The sequence below is a fragment of the Platalea leucorodia genome (assembly GCF_965183815.1).
Source record: "Platalea leucorodia genome assembly, chromosome: 1".
In the NCBI taxonomy this organism is placed as follows: Eukaryota; Metazoa; Chordata; class Aves; order Pelecaniformes; family Threskiornithidae; genus Platalea; species Platalea leucorodia.
The window spans coordinates 164,234,843-164,258,818 of NC_138823.1; the positions used below are offsets into that span (position 1 = coordinate 164,234,843).

At 42.9% G+C, this 23,976-nt stretch overlaps 1 protein-coding gene across 1 annotated transcript in view; it reads left to right on the forward strand.

Moving 5' to 3' along the window:
• Window positions 1-9,271: 9,271 nt before the first annotated feature.
• MINDY4 (MINDY lysine 48 deubiquitinase 4) overlaps window positions 9,272-23,976 on the forward strand; it is an 80,788-nt gene continuing 66,083 nt past the window's right edge. Inside the window, exons 1-5 of the mRNA XM_082309643.1 lie at window positions 9,272-9,359; window positions 11,387-11,506; window positions 12,696-12,904; window positions 16,822-17,080; window positions 18,143-18,561. Of these exons, the coding sequence (XP_082165769.1) occupies window positions 9,297-9,359; window positions 11,387-11,506; window positions 12,696-12,904; window positions 16,822-17,080; window positions 18,143-18,561 (1,070 nt within the window). The 5' untranslated portion in view covers window positions 9,272-9,296. The remainder of the gene's footprint in view (window positions 9,360-11,386; window positions 11,507-12,695; window positions 12,905-16,821; window positions 17,081-18,142; window positions 18,562-23,976) is intronic.

The window sequence follows — 23,976 nt, forward strand, 5'->3', positions numbered from 1 at the left end:
GAAGGAGATTTAAATTGTAGGGTAAAATTATAGCTACGTACAGTACTTTTTATTTTTTTTTAAGCAGAAAGGAATCTGGTTCACCACAGATTCTGGTCAAGTCAGTCAAGGTGCTACCATGCCATCCAGAAGACCTCTTTAAACCCACGCACGTACATCTGTACTGTCAATACACACTCTTCCTTCCAAAGGTCTCAAATGATCAAGAACACACACAAACACTTGATAGTTCCACAGAGGAACCCACACCTCTGGTTGAGCTCAGGGCTGAAAAACAGACAGGCAACAGAAAAGGAAACAGCAGTGGACCTAGAAAATGCTTTGGCAAGAAGGAGCTCAACCAGCTGTCCTGTTTAGCACCACAAATACCAGTCAAGTCCTTTCCTGTAAAAATCGGCCGCTGTCCAAACCTCTTATTTACAAAAATGCCTTTTGTTCACAAAAAAATTATGCATTTCACATTTAGAAAATCTTTATACACTTCATTTCATCTTTAACACACAATGAAATGTTCTGCATTTTTACAAAAGACACAGGAACATTAACTAGGCAAATAAAGGTCATTTTAAACAACATATAAAATGTCAGGTTTAAGTGCAATTATGTTCTCGACAGCACAGAGAAGAGAACAAGGGGAGTCAACAAACTGCAGCACACACATAATTGTGTGCAATTATACAAGCAACATATAACTCGTTCTAATTACTTTGCATTCATATCAGACTCTATTGTATTCCAAATTCCGTACCAAAAAGATGTCAGCTAACTCCAGGTGCTTTTTAAAAGCCAGATCTATTCTACTCATTGTGCATTACTCACTCTAGAAAATAGTGGTATTTACAGATACCACAACGTTCAAAGAATATTTTAAGAAGTCTTTCCAGACCTCTTATTTGCTGGATTGCTGAACTGTCACGCACATTACTGACAGCATTTCCCTTAGCCCCTAACCAGAAGAATGTTTCTAGGCCGCATACATTCAGTAGCCAGTGGTGCTGAACTAGCCAAATTAAACTACACGCCATGCTACCCCAGCTGCTATGTGAACAGTCGGTGAGCTCAAAAGTGTCTACCATGATTGTCACCAACTGGGATCCTGAAGCTGGAATAGCGATATTTGTGAGTTTGATGACTAATTAAAACTGCAGCCTATAAGGCAGCCCCAGTTACTGTTGATTAATAGACCTATACAGACAGGAGTGCCATTTTCCCAGACTGTGACTGCTCAGCAGCCCTTTGCTCAGACAGAGATTAAGGATATGTGGGGAAATTTGCAATTAACAGCTTCAGGAATCCCTCTGCAGCAGCTGCGGAGATGCCAGGAAACTGGAGCAGGTGGGATGCAGCTGATGGCTTAAGAAAGAAGTAGTTAAGCACACAAGGGGAAAGGTCAGAGCTCAGTAAAACCACTGGGAGCTGGTGTCCCGTCTATGGGTTACACAGCACCCTTGTGCATTAGGGGGGGCTGCCACTGACCTGGCAGCTGATGGTGATAACCAAGCTCATGGGACTATATGGATGAGGTGGTCAGGCACCCCTATGCCTCAACGGCATCACACCCTGGCAGCACTGTCTCTCAATGTAACCAAAAATCATTCTGAAGACTCCAGGGAAAGGGAATCTCAAGGAGTAGGAATCTCAGCTCCAAGAAGCCATGCAGTTAGTTAACACAAAGCCTGTAGCTCTGTAACACCATAGTAGCTCTGCAGAAAATCAAACACCCCGGACTCAACTAGGTCATACACTGCCAGCTAGCCCTGCGTGTGCTTGGACCAAGAGCTGGGCTGCACCTCTCCATCCGCAGCAGCAGAAATCCCTAAGGAGGGAGTCCCTGCAACCTGAGGACCAAGATTTACCTGCTGGCACCTGACGACAATGAAATGAATACCCTACATATAACAAAGAGAATGGACTACCAATAAAGTTATGTTGATATAGAAGGGAAACTGCTGGTGGTGAAATGCGTACATTGTAATGAATTGACATTGTTTACCACCCGCTTTGGTTTCAAATGTAGCCTCAGAGCTGCTAGGCTTATCAGCCGAGGGATATATCCCGTAATGGTGTTGCTCTTTGCCTGTATATTGCTTACTTTGCTGTATGTTACTACTATAGCCCCTTGGTTGCACAAGTTACGGCAAATGATTCAAACTGTTAGGATGAGTCAAGAGCACAAGTCTTATGAGGAGTGGCTGAGGGAGCTGGGGTTGTTCAGCCTGGAGAAGAGGAGGCTGAGGGGAGACCTTATTCCTATCTACAGCTCCCTGAAAGGAGGTTGTAGCGAGGTGGGGGTCGGTCTCTTCTCCCCAGTAACAAGCAATAGGATGAGAGGAAACGGCCTCAAGTTGCGCCAGGGGAAGTTTAGGTTGGATATTAGGAAAAAATTCTTCAGCAAAAAGGTTGTCAAGTACTGGAACAGGCTGCCCAGGGAAGTGGTTGAGTCCCCGTCCCTGGTGGCGCAGATGTGGTGTTTAAGGCCATGGTTTAGTGGTGGACTTGGCAGTGCTAGGTTTACAGTTGGACTCGATGATCTTAAGGGTCTTTTCCAACCTAAACGATTCTATTCTATGATAATCTCTGCAATCTAGTCTTCAGTATGTAGTTCACAGGGGGAGGGATGGAGTTTGCAATGTTGTAGGCTGTAAGAAGCAGTGGGCCACAACAGTGACCCGTGAGAGAGGACATCACAAACCACCGTGTCTCAGGCAAAATCACTTCCAGGCTGCCCTAAGACAAATCAAACACCAGCAGAAAAACCCACTGTGTGCCAAAAGTTAATCGAATCAGAGAAGTACTTGAGCTTAAATATATTTAACGAAACATCTGGAGCTCTTTAGGGAAGTCTCAAGGGGAGAGTATACACCATGCGAGGTCAGGTACGGCACTGAGAGAGCTCCAGCCTGTGACTGACACGGTGCTGGAGCAGGAACCACTGTGCTTACTGCCTCAAACTCCCACATCGCCCATCTGTTCATCGGATGAATTTTGATGGACTGAATGTATCATTTGGTGAAAATAAGGGAATATGAGACTGGGAAAGAGGAGGATAAAAGTGTTCCTCTAATTGTTTTCTTTTTTTTTTTTTCCCCCTCAGTGCTCAAATCATGGTCAAAGAGTGGTGGACAACGAACTAGCTCAAGTGAAACATCCCAACTATAGACTGCTTCTCCTGCAACACTTTCTCAAACCTGAGGAGCACTGGCCTTTCAAACTCTGTTCTCTGATCAAACTGGATGGCAGAGCACACCGTGAGTAGTGGTGACACAAGATACTACACTGGTAACACTAGGGATGACTCAGCTTGTCTTGCTGTTGCAAGAGAAACATCTTGGCATTATCACTACTAACTACCATGATCAGAATATGCAGTTACGGAGATCCACAAGGCTGTGGATACTGTATGCCAGACTTGGCAGTAAGTTTGGAGAAGCACAGTCTAGCCAATGCTTTTAAGTAATTCTTTTTCATTAATACAGCATTTGGGAACAGGAGTCCCCAATGTCTGGACTATCTGTATATAAATAGTGCATTTTCCAGATAGATCTGCCCTGCTTGGGCAATGTGGGACTGCACCCTTGCTGGTGATGCCACCACCCCTTACCCGTGATGTGGTAACCCTTGACATCCAGCTCACCTTCCTCTGCAGAGCAGATCTGCTCTTGCCACTCTCTGATGTTGGGGAAATGGGTACCATCATCAGAGGCTTCTAATTAAATGTTCTCCCAACTGTGCTCGTGCTGAGCATAAGATACACGTCCCCAGCAGGTGCCCTCCAACTCCTATTGCTGCTGATCAAGAGGAACCCAAAAGACAGAGTGAGGGCTTGACAGCCAGTGTCCCTTGTCCTTCCATGTAGCACAGAAGTGATCCTGCCCAAACCACTTGAACACAGAGGTTTTGGTGCTTCTGAGTATGTGCGTAACAAGGTTACTAGCAGAAAAAGAAGGTAAAGCAAGAAAGATTTTGCATAGTAAAAAAATCCCCTTCCATATGACTTCACACGGAATCTTCTCACATTGATTTGCTATAGAAATAGCACATCCCCTTTCCCACTGCCTGATGCAACCTTATTCAGCTGAGGAACCCCATGACCCCAGGGGTGCTTGCCTTGGGCTGCAGGGAGGTGGCACATGTCACTGGCACCTAATTTTGCAGTGGGGCTATGTTGGGAGATCTGCCACATGCCCATGCGGCAAATGCTGCAGACCTAACTGAGCCTGCTGAGCACTTGCTAATACGTGTAGATACCGGCGAGACATTGATGCATGTGCGCAGCAACTACCCAGTCCGTGTAACGGTTACGTTCACTGTATACTATAACCACTGCAGTGGACACGCTAAGAATGAGACACTTCACATAGATTAGTTAGTGATAAAGGTAAAACTTATAAAATCAGTATTATAAGAAGGATGTTACAGAAACTCTGTTTCAGAAGCCCACTATTCTTTGGCATAGTTTAATAGTAAACCTTCACCAGCTTTGAAATGCAGTTTCCTGATTTCTTTCTGTTTGTATCCCATCTGAGATTTTTCTGTGTCCTTGCGAGACCTTGCACCACAGCGCATGTGAACACCCACTGTTAGGAGTACCCTAAGAGCTACTTCAGGGAAAATCAACCCCTGCATCACTACCTCACGTAATCTCTTTGTCAGGTTATAATCAACCTACTTTTACTAGTGAGCGTTAAATGAAACCTTGAGGAGGCTCTCACTGCAATGGGCGGTAACAGCAACAACCAGATGGTGCAGAGGGTGCCAAAGTCACCCTCTCCGTACCCAAGTCGGTAGCTGCATGGACAAGAGCTTTTCTCCGTGATGCAATACTGACCTAAGGGCGCCAGAGGGCATTCCTGGCACTTACCTTTCAGCTTGGGAACATTAACTTCCGAGAGCTGTTATCTCTCTTGTAAGGAAAGAGAGATCAAAAGCTGGCTACATGTAAACAGCGCTGTACTTTTTGTAAATGCATAACAGCATCCATCTTTTCTAAGAGAAATGGAGGGTAAAAGACTGTTAGACATTCAGAAGTACAAGCTCTTAAGACCTGAGCTTTGTCGTTGTATTTTATTACACTATCTTTGTATCTCACTATCTGCACCTAGATTTTCCCCCCCGCTACCCAGACTCTTGATATAACCTTCTCCGCAGGCTTCCCCGGGCTTCCCACTGCACTAACACCTGCAGGACCTCCTTCTGCAGTCTGTTATCAGCTGATCAGCACTGGTTTCCCATCTCTCTCTTTTTTTTCCCCCCAGGAATCAGGGAGTTTTTCCTGCTCGACAAAACCAGGTCCATGTGGAATTAACAGTTGGACTCGATGATCTCAGAGGTCTTTTCCAACCTTAATGATTCTATGATTCTATGAATCAGCTTGTGAGCAGAAATTCTGCCATTTTTGCAGAGAACATTTAATTCCAAGTAGCTGAAAATACTCTGTGCGATGTCTTTAAACAGTGCTATGCACTTCACAGCTAGACCTGTGCTGCCATCACTGAGCAGTGATTACATTACACCATCCCCATGCCTTCAGACATTCCAGTGCTCAGGGTACTGAGTTTACGTGGCAAGGTGTTGGTAGCAGAAAGGTGGAGAGTGGCTGCAGGGGTGGCCTCTGTGAGAAGAGATCAGGGGCTGCCCCCATGCTGGACAGTGCTGGTTCCAGATGGCTCCACCATGGGCTGACTGCAGGACACAGCTGAGCTCGTCAGCAAAGCCGGTGGTGCCTCTGCGAAAGCATATTTAAGAAAGTGAAAAATGGTGTGCAGCAAAGTGTGAGGGGTAAGGAAAAAAAGTGTGAGACACAACCCTCCAGACACCAAGGTCGGCGAAGAAGAAGGGGTAGGAGGTGCTCCAGGCACCGGAGCAGAGGTTCCCCTGCAGCCCACAGAAGAGACCACACCAGAGTAGATATCCACACTGCAGCCGACGGAGGAGACCACCAGAGCAGATATCCACACTGCAGCCCACGGAGGAGACCACCAGAGCAGATATCCACACTGCAGCCCACGGAGGACCCCGTGCCAGAGCAGGGGAAAAGTGAGAAGAGGAAGGAGCAGCAGAGAAGCCGTTAGGGACTGACTGCAATCCCCATTCCCCATCACCCCCTGCGTCACTCGGTGGAGAGGACTTAGAAGAGTCAGGAATGAAGGAGTGAAGTTGAGCCTGGGAAGAAGGAGGAGTGGGGGAAACATGTTTTTGTTTTTGTTTCTCACCATTGTGCCCTATTTTTTAAATTGAAAATAAATTAAATTAAATTTCCCCAAATTGAATCTGTTTTGCCCATGATGGTAGTTGGTATGCGATCTCCCTGCCTTCAATCTAGACCCACAGGATAGCACCTTTACTGCTAAATTGTTGTTATCAAAATCATGTTCCACTTTCGTTTTGGAATATGGTTTCCTGGAACGAAGGGGGTGACAGGGGCACGTATATCATAGCAAGCATTCTTTTGCAGGCCGCATCATGTCCTAGGACAACGTAACGTGCCAGCAAGTTAACGCACGGCAGACAGCCAGTACTGACAACAGTAACGAACAGTCAGGCCCTTTGCACGTCCAATTAACTGAATGGATGGCAAATTACCTCCCCTGATATCCTGAAGGCATGCAATAGTTAAGGTCCAATGCAAGGCAATCTTCTTTTCCCCAGATGTCCCCAAAAAACACATGGGGAAACTCATCAAAATTTTTGCAAAATGCCATTTCCTCAAGCTCTCCAAGAGCCCGTCAGAGTCCAACACCTTCTGACCAGGTTCTTTTAGATATTCCATACGTGGAGGGCATAACATTTAATATCGTGTTTACTTATTTGAAGATATTTGATGTTACATGCGATTTCTGCTTTAGCAGAGCAATATAAAATACACCAACACCACAATACCAATGTAACTTACACTTAGCAAAACATAGCAATTGCAATATGCAGTTCAATCACAATACCAGTATGATCCCCATTACTGGTCTCTATAATATGTTCATTGTTACGACACCGGTAACTGGGAAGAAATACATGGGTTGAAGCCAGGTCAAGCCCATTGCTCTCTTCAAAATGCTTTTGCTAGATCTTTAGTTTCTATACTCCCTGTTGGGCTGAGCCATGTGTACACTCCCCCCATGCTTGTCTGGCTAACTCTGGGAGACATTCACACACTTTTAATGAACTCAGGGAGGAACATTTACACCACCACCAGCTGATCCACTCAATTGTTGACAGCTGTTTATCTAAACCAAAGCCCACCCTTTGTGTTGAGATAAAGTCTGCTTCTTTACATTATTCTCTGAGCCTCACGGGCACATCACCCTAGCCCATCTCCACCACCCATTCTTACACCGCAGGGGTTTATTGAGGGAGTCGCGTTCCACCCTTTGTCCGGCGCAGAGCTGGCGTGCATGTGTGGCAGACTTAAGCCTGAGATTTCAGCCCACGCCCTACCAAGTAAAATTATACAAAAACCAGCTCGTTGTCCTTGCAGGTATACCACTTGACACCTCTGGACATGAAGCTGACCCGTAAGCAAGCAAAACACCAGGTCTGAGAAGTAGCTAAAAATAGCTCACCTGACTGGATGGATACAGGATTTCAAGAAAAGAGAAACAGGGAAGAGCAGGGAGAACTGTGCTGTATGCAAAGCAGCGGCCTGAATGCACAGAGATCTACTATGGAAAAAATGATGGGCCAGGATAGTTCAGGACCAAGAGAAAGGTCAACGAAAGAGTCATGGCTGTGAGGATCTGTGACAGTGTTCTATCGAGAAAAAATGATGACTTCTTCAGAGAACTGGAAGAAGCTTCACCATCACCAGGTCCTGCTTCTCATGGAGGACTTTAAGGACCTCAACATCTCATGGAAGAGAAATGTGGCCTGGCACAACCAGCCCAAGAGACTTCTAGAGCGTGTAGACAACAGTTTTGATGTTGTGCTGGATAGACAAGTTGATGAAGAGGGGTGCTCTGCTTGATCTGCTACAAATGCTTATGGAAAAACTGGTGAAGGTCAAATGCAAAGTCCTGCAATAAGGATGAAATAAAACCACCCAAAAATACAGCCTAAGTGTTGGTTATGCAAGAAAGCAACTCTGCAGAAAAGGATCTTGGAGAGCAGGTAGACAAGCTGAAATGAGTCAGTAGGATGCACTTACAGCAAAGGCACCTAACTGCATACTGGAATGCACTAGTAAAAGCACAAATGCCCCCCTGTGAAGCACTCCTCAGGTCACATACGGAATACCGTGCTTTATTTTCCTTCCCCCACTACTCAGTTTAAGAAAGAGACGAATGAAGCGGACCAAGTACAGCAAGGAACCAGTAAGGCAATTAAGGGGCTGAGGCACGCAAGACGCAGTGAGCAACTGAGAGGGCGGTGCCTGCTCAGCCTAAAGAGAAAAAGACCAGGGGAGGGTCTAGATGCTACATACAACTATTGAATGCGGGTTAATGCAAAGAGAGAGCCAGGCTTGTCTCAGAGGGCACAGTTAAAGGGGTAAGACGAAGCAGTCAGAAGCTGTAGCAAGGGAAATTTTAATTAGATAAGGAAAATAGTTTACCCACCCAAGAGTGGCCAAATGTTGGAAGAGGTTGCCCAGGCTGTGGAATCTCCATCCTGGGACAATACCCTGCTTCGAGCAGGGTGCCCTGCTATATGACCTCTCCAACCTAAACCAGATCCCCAAGCCCAAAGTGTTCCTCACCACAATCCCTCCTGTTAGCATATTGTATTACTGGCTAACGTAGGTGCAGTCTGAAAGGAAAGATTCAGTTGCTGAATGCTCCCACCCTAGACGTTGCCAGTATGAAAGATTAAGCTTAATTTAGCAGCTGCATTTTTTTTATTTTTTTTTTATACAAGAGTGCAATTTTACTGAAGAAACATATACGGTTAAAAGCTGCATTAGCAAAGGAGGAATAGGTTGCAAGTAACTATGTATGCTTCTTAAAAAAAATAAATCAGAAAACTGTCCCCTCTCTCAGATTTGAACATTCCTTTCTCAAATTTTGTTATTTAAAGCAATTACCGAGATGCTTGCTGCAGTGTTACACCATGAGCTCTTTCAATTTTAAGTCTATCATCGGCTTCCTTCCCAGGGGGAGGAGTTCTCCCTGCTTCCGATGACATGGTTTCCACAGCAACATACCTCCAGTAACCGGACTGCACACAGCGCTGCCGCTGCCATCCAGCCCGCCGCTGCTTCAGGACTGCAGTGGTTAAAAGCCGCACCGAAGAGCTGCAATGTCGGCAGACTTGAATGATTTGTTAGATGAAGTAAAGCATACGCCCCCTAAGCACACTTTGGGCTAAAAATGGACAACTCCTTTGTGGAAGAAGTGGCTGCATCACTGGTGAGAGAATTTCTCAGTAGAAAGGTAACTTGTCTCGATTTTCTCCAGCTAGTACAAATGAGAATGACACATGAAAAATGTAAAGTGCTAAAAGATTAAGAAATACTGGGAGGGGGGACTTCTTCCAGCCTTAAAGCAGCTAGACCTGAACCGTAGCAAGCCTGTCGGGTAAGTAGCTGCACTACATGTCCCACAATGCCTTTTTGTTGCTGAATATGGAAGGCAGCTTCCTCCTTGTTTGAAAAAGCCTGATTCTTACCCACACGCGCCTGCAAAACCCAAGATCAAATCAAGCAATGCAGTTTCAGGTTTTTTTCTCGTTAATTATCTATCTTGCTATTGTCCTTGTGTTTACAAGAGACATAAACAACTTCCCAGGACAAAGACTTTAAAAAAAAAAAGGGCAAAAGGTACTGCTGCTAGAGAAACCGGGAACATGCTTTTTTTCCGGTTTTCAGTAATAGCTTGGCAGACAGCAGATTTATCCGAGGGGAAGGGGACAGGGAGAAGGGGAGAAAAGAGGCCATTGTACTTTTCACAAACTTAATGCTGTAAAGGAAACTTTGTACTGTACGTAGGTGTGGGGAGTGTGGATTGAGCAGAAGGCACCTTCACATTTCCAGGTGAAAGTACCTACCACCTTGTATTTATGTTCAATCCTAAGGAAATATTGCTGCTGCCCAGCCCCATCAGTCCCGCAGGGTCGGGAACGAGTTAGCTTGTATCAGAAATTAAACAGCCACTGTCTTATTAAGTGCTACACAAACCTCAATTTTCTTAATCTGTTTTGCATCCAGTCTCCAATTCAATGTTTGTGAACAAAGTTGAAACATTTGCCAGCAGAATTTCAAATGCAGAATTCATTATTTGCCATTTACTGCCAGAAGTATGAGAGGCTCAAGTCTGTCTGTTCAATTGATGGCAAAGATTTTTCAGATGAAAGACTTTTACATTTCTGAGTTAGATACCTGTAAATGGAAAACTGAATAAAAGCATAAAAGCAAAGGGAAAACCCCGCTGGTAAAACAGACCATACAGCTTACGATAGTAATTTATACTTGAATTGTCCCATCTATTTCATACTATATACTCTGGAATCAAAAACAAGGGGCACTGATGCTTCTTTATGCTTCTGCACAAGTGTTCCCCTGCTTCCCCCAAATCTTTAACATACATCAGAGCCAACTGTGAGAACCATCCTTTATTTGCCACAACTTGTCCATAGTTCTCTAAATCTGAGCCAGGCAATCCATCTGCAGAAAAATAAATCCTTTCTTGTAACAACAGCCCTTCAGAGAAGAAATCAGGACTTTCTCTCTCAAAATGGTGGTCTGCTGTTGTACCACTTGAATTAGTTCAGGATCTGACTCTTACATTTCACAATAAATCAGGTTCTCCCTCCAGAAAATGCGATGCCCATACATTTTGTCTCTGAAGTGCCCATGTATGCTGACCACAGATACAAAGTAGTTGAGGAAGTCTGAAGACCTCAAACCAGCTGCTGCCATGGAGATCTGACTGACTTCCAACCTGAGACTGATCAGAATAACCTCAAGTCATGATAAAGGTTCTGAAACCTGTTCTGAACCCACCAAGCAATAGTGTACACCTGATGTTCAGACTTTGTAATTACCCAAATCGGAATCACCTTTATGAAAAGCTGTATCACATCTTGATGGAAAAAGCAAACTCAGTATTTCTGGAAGTATTTGAATGAGAAGCCCAGGTTTTAGCAGGGGCCTTCACACAGACCAGTCAGTCTTATGAACGTGTTTAGCAGCTGTAGTCACCTGCATGGAGGTCTTTTGGTTTTTTTTCCAGGTTTTCCACCTCACAGGTAATATTGCCACCTTAATTATTTTCACATATGTGGGCTGTAGTAATGCATGATTGTACCATGAAAGTACAGGTTCTAAGGGTTAGCTTGTTCTAATTACTGCCATTTTAATGTATCCAGAAGTTTCATATTACATCCAACAAAGTCAAGGATAAAAGCTTTGGTAAGTTGTACTGTCTCAAATACTCTGAAATCTGACACTGTTCCTTCTCAGGGTTTGAAGAAAACCATCACCACCATGGACCGAGAGCTTCCCCGTTCTGCACTTAGCATCAATAACAGGAACGAACTTCGAAATGTCCTACATCTGCACTCCTTGTACAAACAGAACAAGGTACGGAAACAGATCACGCTCCCCAAAATGTGGTATCAGATACCATGAAGCTAGGTCAAGCAGATCAAGACTGTAGTGTATGATGTCCAAACCGCAGAGAACTCAAGCTCGGGTCTGGTACTGCGTTGCTGTGTACACACTGACAGTTCTCTGAGGGAAGGAGAGCTTAACATTTAGGTGAGACTGCAGCTCACGGGGCGAAGCTGAGAACCTGGCAGTTCATGAACCCTTGTTACAAACTGCAACCTCCAATAAACCAGGAGCAGTTATTCACTTTAACATCTTTTCCATCATTATGGCTACATTATTCAATTTTGGAAGTGCCCTTACCTGCCCATTTCTATTTGCGACTTATTATAAGACCTGGCAGATAAAATTACACCTCTAGCATTTATTATTCTTTGAAATGTAATATAGACAGCAATATTTGATGACAGGGACATCAAAGGATAATTTCCAGTTGCAGTTCACTCATGACTTAAGGCACCATGATGCTTTTGGTAAGCAGCATGAGGCTGTCCTGTAATAAGTCACTTCCCAGTGTGGTTGCATCACTACAGCAGACATCGTAGCATGTTTTACTTAAGCCCTAAACTGTGATGGTTTTAATTTGTTTATTTGGTTGGTTTTTTAAATGAAATGCTCAGGTACACAGGACACATTTTCCAGAGTACTGTTGAACAACAGTGTAACAAGTGGGGTGGGGTGTTGCCCTATATTTAAGAGTTATCCCAAGCACATGAACAGGGTTCTAGAGTCCATGCTTCTCACCAAGTTCTGATAAAATAAACCACAAATACTGAAGTCAGGTACTAAAAATACATTTTACATTCTTCTGAAGTTGACCAGGTAACATTAGAAAAGGTGTATTCCAGCACAGCTACCATACTTTGGAATGAGAAAATGAGAGTGAGGAATGACCCTAACAGCTTGTTTCTTCTGTATCATGCTCACTTCATTTAACAGAGCAACACCTTCGAGCTCTTGACATTCTCTAGCTGACATCCTCCAGTGTCCTGGGTTGTTTCTACAGTCACATCTGGGGTACACCCATAGGCAGCTAACTCTAGAAAGTAGCTAATATGTTCAGCTACTGTACAGTGTAAAAAGAATATCCTATCTTAGGCTGCAGCAAGACTAACAGACAGTTTCAATAGTGACCATGAACCTTATTTTTCTTTTTGGATAGGCAAAGGAGAACCCACTGAAAACACTTCTTGAAATTATTACTAATTACTTCCTTGAGCACCGTGGGACTTCCAGAAGCATCAGTTCAAGTTCTGCTCTGTCAACTCCTCAAAGCAAGAGATCAACATCTCATCCACCCGACTGCTCGGATGAAGATCGTGTGCGCGGGAGTGCCGCTATGCTCGATGAAAGCGAAACTCAAGCCCACAGGTAGTCTTACTTCTTTCTCTTTGCCCTGTCTAGTCACTTTTTTTTTTTTTTTAACTAGATAAGGGAAATAGCGTTAAAAGTTTTATCATTTATACCGTCAACTACACTACATTTTATTAGTTATTCTAGTAAAACAAAGCTTTTGTGTTCCATACCAATTATGAAGATTGATACTTTGTGTTCCATACGAATTACATCTTTCAGTCACTGAAGCACATAAAAATCTGAGCTTTTATGCCTTGTAAATTGGAAATAGTCATATTGAAGCATATTCTGATGAGAAACTAACCGCCTGCACTCGAACTACAGGTATGTTCATGCCTTACATAGTAAAAAGCAAAGCCTACTATCTTAAGTTTGGTATTGTTACAAACAGTATACGTTCAGTTATTTCATCTTGCGAAATACCTGAGAACAGCATGTAACCAAGTCCTTCAGTTGCATTTATTAGTGCCTCAAGGTGGAGTAACAGCCCTAACTGTGCTTCAATAGAAAGCTTTTAAAGTGGGCACAAGAGTAATTCGCCTTTCCAGCCTTGACTCTCACAGAATTAATCTAATTTTATTGCTCACCCTAAACACAGCATGCTCAAAGTAGCTAAGTCTGAGCATCAGTGCTTGCAAAACCACAGCAAGTCCTTCCTCACAGGGAAAGAAAGCCTAGATTTTGAAAGCTGATGCTACCAGCTGAGAAGCGACACTAGAAAAGGAGGCAGTGCAAAAGAATTAGCTGCTTCTCTTTTTCAGATACAGCTTTTAGCATGTTGTCAGTGATCTTCTCTCCCCTTGTCTGATACTATCCCACCTCACGCTGCCTCAGAGCTGATACCTGCCTCATTTTCTCCCCTTGCCCTAGACACTGCAAGTTGTTGCATTCCCCCTGCCAGCCTCTCCAGTGCCTGCAGACTTTTCTTACTACAGCAAAAAGCTTTCTCCTACAGAGGACTCCACTAACACCCTCCTCTGACACCGAACAGCCGCACGCAGCAGCGTTAAGCGACCCCCAGGCTCCCTCTACCGGCCCTCAACAAAATGGCGGCCCCGCCCCCGGCCCGCAGCTACTCAGCGCCCGCCGTGCGCATGCGTATGGGCAGCCGAGCCGCCAGGCGAGGGCTCGGCTGCTGGCCCAGAGCGGCCGTCGTGGCGCAGGAAGTGGTGCGTTACGGGGCCGCTCTGCTTGACACTGGAGGGCACTCTATGGTTTTAGTCCTCCCGTGGCGGGAAAAGACACAGGCGGCCCCTACCCACAGATAGACCCGCACACACGAACACGCTCGTTATACACACATACATGAACGCGCAAATGCAAAGAGGCAAAGTGAAGCTCCACACGCAGAAACAATATGTGTAGGTGATGGGAGAGGGTGCGGGATGGTGCGGTGCTGTGAGGAAGGGCCTCTCGCCAACATGGCGCGGGCACCATCCCTCAAGGGATAAAGTCTTCCCCTTCACTGCCCCAGCCAGTGGGGCAGGGGGGAGTCAAAACTGGCAGATTAGAGGAAAACTGGAAAGTGAAAACCAGAAATGCCCAACGGTTTGTGTGTACAAGCTTGGAAACATAAAATAGAATAGAATCATAGAACTGTTTAGGTTCGAAAAGACCTTTAAGATCATTGAGTCCAACCGTTAACCCAGCACTGCCAAGCCCACCACTAAACCATGTCCTAAGCACCACATCTACCCGGCTTTTAAATACCTCCAGGGATGGGGACTCAACCACTTCCCTGGGCAGCCTGTGCCAGGGCCTGACACCCCTTTCGGTGAAGAAATTTTTCCTAATATCTAATCTAAACCTGCCCTGGTGCAACTAGAGGCCATTTCCTCTCATCCTATCGCTTGCTATTTGGGAGAAAAGACCGACCTCCACCTCGCTACAGCCTCCTTTCAGGCAGTTGTGGAGAGCAATAAGGTCTCCCCTCAGCCTCCTCTTCTCCAGGCTAAACATTACCCAGCCAAACACTGAAAACTGCCAGCTCTGGAGAGGGCAAAATCCTGTACTGACTTGGAGGTTTCCATCTAAATCCTGTGTGATTTTGTACTGATTTTCATGCCTTCATATGCACCAAGCTCACTGGTTATGCCTTCCCGAGGTGGGGGAGGCTGAATGTGGCTGGAGGTGCAAGGAAGGAAAAATGGGTTGACTGGGTGTGACAGGGGAATGTGGTTTGTGGGGCCTGTCCTGATAGAAATCAGTATTTGTAACTGATTTTTCTTTCAAAACCAGCTGAGAATCTGACCCTCAGACACAGGTAGGGACTGCTGGATGGGTGGCTTCATTTTTGCCTTAGATCAGGTCTTGTCCCAGCCATGCAGTTCCTCTGCGTCTCGGCAGCATGCCCGCAGGAAGAGGCTGCAAAGCCACTGTAACAAGGACTGTTGCGGGCAGGTTGCCAGTTTGGTTCAGCCACATCCTATTTTAGCCCACAAAATGAACCGGTGAGAGAAACACCATGGCAAAGCGCAGCCCTGTGATCCTCTGAGCCATTTCCATCCCCTTCAGCCAAGGAAAAATCAGCCATTACCAGCTCAGCCAGCCAGTGCCTGAAATTAGTTTTAATTTCAACTACCTGGATAATTTTTAACAATGCTTTCAGAAGTGGAGAGTATAATTAGACAGGTACTCTTCACTGGTTCCTTATTAAAGAGTCTTCTTTCCTTTTAACTTACCTCCTGAAGTTTTTTTGAATGTCTGTAACTGTTTAAACAGTCTCTAAGCTGACACATTGTGCCCTTTGGCAATGAGGGGTTACGTGGTCCTAGGTCAGGAGAAACAGTCCTCAGATTTCCTAATGCTCCCAGAGACAGATCATGCTCCCTTCAGTATACATATGCCACATGTCTTCACGACATGAGGCATACTACTTCAAAACCCAATTTTTAAATGGTTAAATAAAAGGAATGTTTTTGTGGAACAAGATGCTTCAACTCATGGAATTGCTTTACTGTGAAATAGGATGGAGAAAAACATCCTAGAGTGTTCAAGGACAGTTATCGTAAAGAAGGCATTTTCAGGTTACACAATATAAATTTATCAACTGACACAAAAGAGGTCTCAGTGAAGTGGGAACTACTCAATAAAAGAAATTCCATTTAGCAGTGATCTAATATTATGCAGACAGTGAAACAGATCCTGATGAAGAAAATCGGACTCGTCACGATTTCTTACAGGCTCAAATGATGACTTTTTTTTTAGTAAGAACATGATTTGTTAAAAGATGTTTTTAAGAAAGAAATACATAGAGTGTTGTACAAACAGAGTCACAGATCCAGGTTCATCTCACTTGCATTTCAGAAGAACTTGTTAATAGCATTATATATGTGTAGGAAGACAGATGCAAACAGTGAACTACACCTTGTGTTGCTACCTGGAGGACCAGGCTAAAGAATATGGAAGAGGTCAAATGACAGCAGTGTAGCAACCTATTATAAAGGAAAAGCCCAAATACAAAAGTACCTTTCTTTTTGAACTAACATAAGTGTTCTACATTTGAACAGAGTGAAAGGGGTCAGTAGAGTCAGTCTAAGTTATATGATAACAGAGGATGTGAGCAAATTTTCAAACTGCCAACCAAGCAGATGGAGAAGGAATGAGAACTGCTGGTGGTAGCTTAGGACCTGTCTGGTATGATATATATAGTTTGTTTTCTGTTATGATACACTACATATCAAAATAAGTAAGCATAATATTAAAGTTTTACACATATTATAACCACTTATGACACATAATATATGATATTGACATAATGTCCTCAAGACCTACATAGAGATGTTTAAGTGAAAAGCGATTGTATTTGAGTACGATTGCTAGATAAGTAACTTAATTTGACAGCAGTGCTTTAATTAGCCAAGAACATGTTTTCATTGATTTCATTGTGCATTGTTTTGCTGTTTGAAGTTTTACCTTTTTCTTCCTTGTAGATATGATGTTGAGAATCCAATTGATAAAATCCTCCCATGCAGAAAACATCAGCACAAAAGTGAAAAATGCCACACAGGGACAATACACAACAGCCCATTACCCTCTGATGGGGATAAGAAGTTAAAAGATAGTCGAGAAGATTTAAAAGTAGCAACAATTTCTGAGGAGCTGAAATCCACAGTGAAAGAGAAGCCAAGGCCCAGGTCTGGTCTCATTGTCAGAGGAATGATGGCTGGACCAGCAGCAAGTTCACCAGAGGTGATTTCCAACACTTACAAAATATTTGGGTTGGCCATGGATTTTATATCTAACCTTCTATGATAAAGTCATTTGCAAATAATATTAAAATTACCTCTGCATGCTAATCCATTAAATCTGCAGTCTGAAAATATGTGGTAAGTTAGGGAAGTGGTTCTGGTTAATTCAGATATTCAAACTGTTTCAGATATAACCACTACATGCAACTACCGCCTGCGTGTCTGTGATCTTAGGTTACAGAATTTCTTTATAAATCGTTTCCATTCTTGATATCTCTTGACAGAGGGGATTTTCTGTTTTCCTAGGAAAATTGCTTTTTTTCCTTAGCAGTGTCTACAGCTTTCAAAGTTTTCTTAGCCATGGGTATCTGTTTTACTCAGATATTTCCAAAACCCTACATTTAATCAGTAGCAGTTTGGAATTGAAAATTACTTTCAGTTAGAAATATGTTTCTAAATTGGTCCAATCAGACCATATTCCATCAGTAAGTGTTTTCAAAACATGGTTTTAAAATTCTTGCCCCTTCCTTTTCCTTCATGCTGTTTTTATATAGACAGGAACTTTCCCTGTGTAAAATTGGACCTGTAATAATGAGAATTTGAAATAATTTAAACATATCATTTGGATAATACCGAAGAGAATATGGAAGTTAAATGAATTAGTTGGATTTTTCTAAATATCTCTGATTTGGAAATAAAGACTAGATACCTAGTAGTGGGCAATCTTTCCAGTAAAATATGTTACATGTCTTGGTTTCCTGAGTTGGGTACAATCCCAAAATTGAGCTTTTAGGAGGTATTTTGTTGATGTTTTTGGGTAAAAGAAAGCAGTTTTTAACGGTATAGGGCATCTTTAATATTGTTCAAATTTTAAGTAAAAGTGTATGTCTGTCTTATTTATTTTCAATCTTTCAAAAATCTGATTTACTATATAACCTGATTCTTAATAATAAACAAATTGCTTAGCCCAGAAATTAGTGATAGATCTTTCGTTTGCTTTTCATGTTTTTTTTAAAAAGATGCTCAAATTTTAATCTATGGTTCTAATGGCCCTTATTTCTAGGATCTGCAAAAAAGGAGGCTTTCAAAACGATCCACTAGCATAAGCAGCACAGCACAGTTCAAGGGTGAAGAACATGAAGAAAATGACCTGAGTGTCCCAAGTACTGATTTTCAAGAAAGCAAAGGATCTTCAACACAAGTAAATATGGAGTTTGCATCAAAGACTATGTCAAGCTCACACACAAGTTCAGCCTCTGAAAAACTAAGAAACATTGCCAAAGATACAGATGACTCTTTTGCCAAACTGCTGTCTGAAAGAGAGAAGACCAAGACAGAAGAAAGAAAATCAATTCCAAGCTTTGGTACAGATAGCAATGAAAAAAGCCTTAAAGTGAGTGCCCCTCACAGACATTCAGGGGCTGGAAGAGAGAAGAGAGAAAGATCCCTCAAGAAAAATGAGAGTCGGTTGTCAGGCCACAGGTAAGAATATCTGTAAGAATATTATACTAAAATGTTGAGGAAATCTGATGCAGGAGTAGGAGTGACTGAGGTACGCCTTCTGATTTCGCTGAGTGGAAGTAGCTGGAAAAGGTGAAGATACTGAAAGGCAGAGAAGTTTTAAGATTTAGCTAACTAACTTTTGGCATCCCGAACCACTCAAGAGTCCTTTCTTGGTCAGTGGAGAGGCCCTGGAGGTGCTGGTTTCTCTTTACTGCTTCAAAAGGGACCTAGTTACTAGTTCAGACTTAGACATCTGAGCAGTACAGATGACTCCCACCTGGGGAGGTCACATGTGTTCCACAGCGACATTGCTTGCTCCTTAGGAAATAGTGTTGATTACCTCTAAATGTTGCAGTAGTGCATCCAGAAAACCTAAGAGGATAAAATTAAGGAATACCAGGCAAGTGCGTACATGGTTCAGTGCAGTGCTGCGTTGAGATATCCAAGCCATGCCCAAACAGGCTGGTTTAGCTACCAGCACAGTGCTGTACCATGTAGAGACACTGTGGTGTGCCTTTCAAGCAGGATAGCCCGTGTCATTGCGGTATTTAGACTAAGCACAATTAGCATCCCCACACACCAGCATGCTGCAGCCACACAGCTCCTGTGTCTCAAAGTATTTTACTCAAAAGTTAGCTCAGATTTTTTTTATTGTGCTGCATTGCTTCACATTGATATAAAAGGTTTAGAAGAGCCTCCTTGTGCGAGCTCCAAATATGTATTTTTGGCTTTTGTCTGTCTTATACTCTTAATTGGTCTCTTTTTGATGGTTTTGTGTTTTGTCTTTTTTTTTTTTTTTCTGTGCAGAATTTGAGAAGAGTGGGTGGGAGTCATGGGATTTTGTTTATTTTGGGGTTGCTAAAGCAGTAGGACCCAGACTGCCACATCTCCAAGCTGGCTTCATAGTGGGGCTGTGACTTGGGTTGGGTTTTGAAATGCTTCAGGTTGAGTCATCCATCCAAGTTTAACCAGTCTGGAATTCTGAGCTGCTGAAGATGCTCTAGGTTTGAGCAGTGCAGGGCAACTGTGCCCTGTCTGTGCATATACAAAACCTGCACAATAAAAAATGCTGCTTCGTTATCTAGCACTTCTCGTCAGCAGCTCTCAAACAACTTTAAGCAGGGGGTAAGTATCATTCTGCCCATACTACAGATGGGAAAACTGAAGCAGGTAGAGAGAAATCTGCATTCTACAGGTCACACAGCATGTCAATAGTAAAGTTGTGCATAGGTTGGTCTTGTGGTGCACTCCCAGTGCTAGAAGTGAGCATGTGTTATAACTGGTAGAAATACTTTTGAGTTTATATGACCTGCTGCTCCATAAACTAAGGTATATGCCATTATCCTCTTCTGTGGGCCATAAAGTAGTATTTCTGTTTTACTAAATTTAACAGCAGCCAGGTTTGTTGCCTTTTTTTTAAGTACTGAAAAACCTCATTAATATGCTAAAACTGCAACCATAGATTTTTTAAAATTATTATTACTATTTTGTTTTCCTGTTTGATTTCTTATAAATCTTGAGACACAGCGTGTTGAGGCCCTGTTGAGATCGTGAGGAACCAATGATATATTAGGTCTCTCCACATTTATGTTAGGGGCTGTGGGAGTTAACAAACTGGGGATCTGCTGGAGCTGCAAATGGGCCAGGAGTGGCACTTGTTTCCTGTCTGGAAACAAAAAGCAACTAAAAATAGCCACCAGCATTACGCAGTTATTTACCTGTGTTAGCTAGCTTAATTTGTAAAAGATTATTGAGTAACAGGCCAAAGTACTACAGTCTTAAGTCTTAAACTCCACAAGAGGTCAGCTCTCCATTGTGTACTGTGCTGGAAAGCTGAGCTATGTCAGAAGATGGCTGAACCCAGGCAATACAAGTCCAACTGTTGCTGAACTGGAACTGGTGCCTGCAGATCCACCTTGATATTCTGCTTCCAGGAGGATTTATTAAGTCTTGCATGACTCCGTGTGAGTGCAGAGAGACAGCTCCTAAGTCACTGCGGAAGCAGAAGCAATGGGGTCTGACTCCATACAACTCTTGCTTCATATAGCTTGACAGAGCACATAAGGTAGTGCTAACCCATCACTTCCTCCTTTCCAGTTTCAGGATGGTTTATTACTTCACACTCAGCATTAATTGAGGTAGAGCATACAGCTTCAGTGGCCTTTTGACAGCTCCCCAACAAAGCTGAGAACAGGAGGCATATTCCTTGTATTTGCTAATCAGTGAATATATAGTACATTATTTATGAGTGTCAAAGGCATATTGGACTGGATAAAATCATCTGGGAGGACTGCGTCTGACCAAGAAATCTCTTGTAGTAACTTCACTCAGCTGTAGTTGGACGTGCTGACATTTCCTAACATTATGCAGTAATTGTGGAGTGAGCAGAAAAGGAGAAGCTGGACTGAAAGGGGACTGTCCCAGTGCACCATTTTGTGCAATGCACTGCGGTACTGTGCTCCGTTGCTGTAGTAAGTGGTTTGAAAGTTTCCTGCCTTCAGAGGACTGGTTTGGTACAGCAAGAACAGGAGAGGGAGCTATTTCCTAAGCAGAGTCCATGTAATCTGTTTCCAAAGCAAAATGGGGACATTCCTGCCAGATGATTTGAGTTGAAGCCAGTAGAGCATTTGAATTCATGCCGAGCTCTGAGCTCCTGAAAACTCTACTGAAATCAGCAGGACTACTGATGCTCCTGGAGTTAAGTGGAAGTAACAGAGAGTGGAAGTGAGACTCCAAATAAACATCGACCATTACAATATAAGGCTCCAAATAAACATCAACCATTACAATATAAGGCCTGGCTCTTGCAAGACATTTATATCCCTTTGGCCAAATCCTGCAGTGTTTGAGAGCCTTTCAGGATTTGGCCAGAGTGCTTGAGCATTTTGAGGCATGAAAAATTACAATGTAGGAGCGGATATTTGTCTGGATCCACTTCCATTCTCTGTTACTGCTACCTGATGCCTCTGACATAAATAGTAATTTAAGTATGTAGATGAGTAGCTGAAAATCTATATAACATTAACCACAGCTAGTTCATTCACAGGCACCTGCAATTCTGTTTTTGTTTCCCATAGAAAGCTAAGGACATACAAATCTTATCGTTCCTTCCATTTGCTGTACTTTTTCATCCTTCCATGCAAAAAATGCTTTTGTTGCATACAGGCTGCAGGCATCCACTGTTTACATATGAGAGAAAAATGAAGCAAAACCACTGCCATCCTTTGAAAGACAAACTGAATGTTATGGAATAAATGCTTACAAAGTGGGCAGAAATACCTAGGTATAAAAATATCCTGGGGAAATACAGAGCCACAGTATTTTGACTCAGGCGTTTTAATGAAAGAAATGATCATGCTTTTTATTCCATCAACTATCTAATGCTTAGCTACTGCATGAAGTGTGTGCGGCAGGGGAACTGTGTCGAGAGGCCAGATTTGTGACTTGATATTTCAGTGCTACAGTATCAACATGAAGTTAGACATCTGAGTACCATATTTCACATAAAAGTTTGTCCTCATTAAGAACTGCAGGTTCTGTCTTTGTTCAAATAGATACCATTTTGCTGTCTTGACAGTGAGGAGGCATTTGGATTTCTGTGATGACCCAAATTAAATGCTTACCTGCAAGAGGGCTGTGTAATTCAAGAGTGAGCACTAAGTTTTCCAAACAACAGACCAACAAACCCACCACAGATAGGAAAAAAAAATGCCAATTCATTTATTTGCATTGCTATTGCTGCAATTCCTTGCTTCTTTTTAGGAAAGTGGAATCATGTTAGTGAATCAATCAAAGGGATAATGATGATACAGATGTAGTCTTTGCTTGTTTGTTGAACTGCTACTGCTGAGAGCATCTGCTTTCAAATTCAGGTAACTCTAGTGATGGTTTAAAAAGCCAGTGCTTAACTGCAGTTATTACCTAATTGCTCAGAATTGTAATAAAATACTGACTTTTAATAGAAAACTGCTTATTATTTCTTCAGTGTATCCTCCAGACTTAATGTTGATCCCCTTGCAGACATATTGTCATTACATAATGAGTGCACTGCATTCCTTTAATTACGGAAAGACAGAGGTGAAGAACAATTTGTTCACCTGCATCTTCATTTATCTACATAGTACCTGGCAATATGATGTCTGAATTCTTCCCCAGAAAAGGGAGAATAACGATCACAAAGAATTAGAATAAAAGGATTATTTTCTTCCTTGTATTACAGGGGGAACAGAAATTTTTGTTCTGTTGGGTCCATGTTGTGACCCAATGGGTCAATGCTCTCTATGTCATGACTGTGTTCTTTGCCATGTCACTAGGAGTTATTCCATAAAGAAAGTATAATATGCTGTAGAGTTTGCATATGTACTCAGATGTAATTGGGAATGCAATCTATATGCCTTTTTTTTTTTCAGAATTCCTTTATTTTTAATTAATCCAGGAAAAAAGCAATAAATAGGTGGCAGCAAATCTTCATGTATCCTCAGCTGTAAGCAAACAACAGCTAATTTAATTTCTCGATTCATAGAATTATAGAATCATAGAATATCAGGTTGGAAGGGACCTCAAGGATCATCTGGTCCAACCTTTCTTGGCAAAAGCACTGTCTAGACAAGATGGCCCAGCACCCTGTTCAGCCAAATCTTAAAAGTGTCCAATGCTGGGGAATCCACCGCTTCCCTGGGGGGATTATTGCAATGGCTGATTGTTCTCACTGTGAAAAATTTTTGTCTTGTGTCCAATTGGAATCTCCCCAGGAGTAACTTGTAGCCATTACTCCTCATCTTTTCCATGTGACTCCTTGTAAAAAGGGAGTTTCCGTCTTCTTTGTAGCCACCTTGTAGGATAAGGTCTCCCCTAAACCTTCTTTTCTGAAGGTTGAACAAACCCAGTTCTCTCAGCCTTTCCTCATATGGCAGGCTTCCCAGTCCTTTGATCATCTCTGTGGCCCTTCTCTGGACCCTCTCCAGCCTGTCCACATCATTTTTGTGTAGTGGGGACCAAAACCGAACCCAGTATTCCAGGTGTGGCCTGACAAGTGCTGAGTAGAGTGGGATAACGACTTCTTTACCTCTGCTGGTGATGCCCTTGCTGATACAACCCAGCATCTTGTTGGCTTTCTCTTTTTCTCAGGAGTTGGATATCTGACTTTTCATATTCCATGGCTTTAGCTTTTAATAGTTTAGATATAATGCTTCAATGGCCACCGTACATTTCTTCTTTTCTGCCTAAGCTACATAATAGTATTAGTCATGAATATATGAGGTAAATAAGGAAAGGTAAAGGTTTGCTTTGACCGAGAAATCATGCAGCAGAAGTAATTAACAGTGAATCAGTTTGTAATACTTTCCCATGTGACTGTATCATGCAAAGGTAGATTGTTGATGAGTTTTCTTGTAC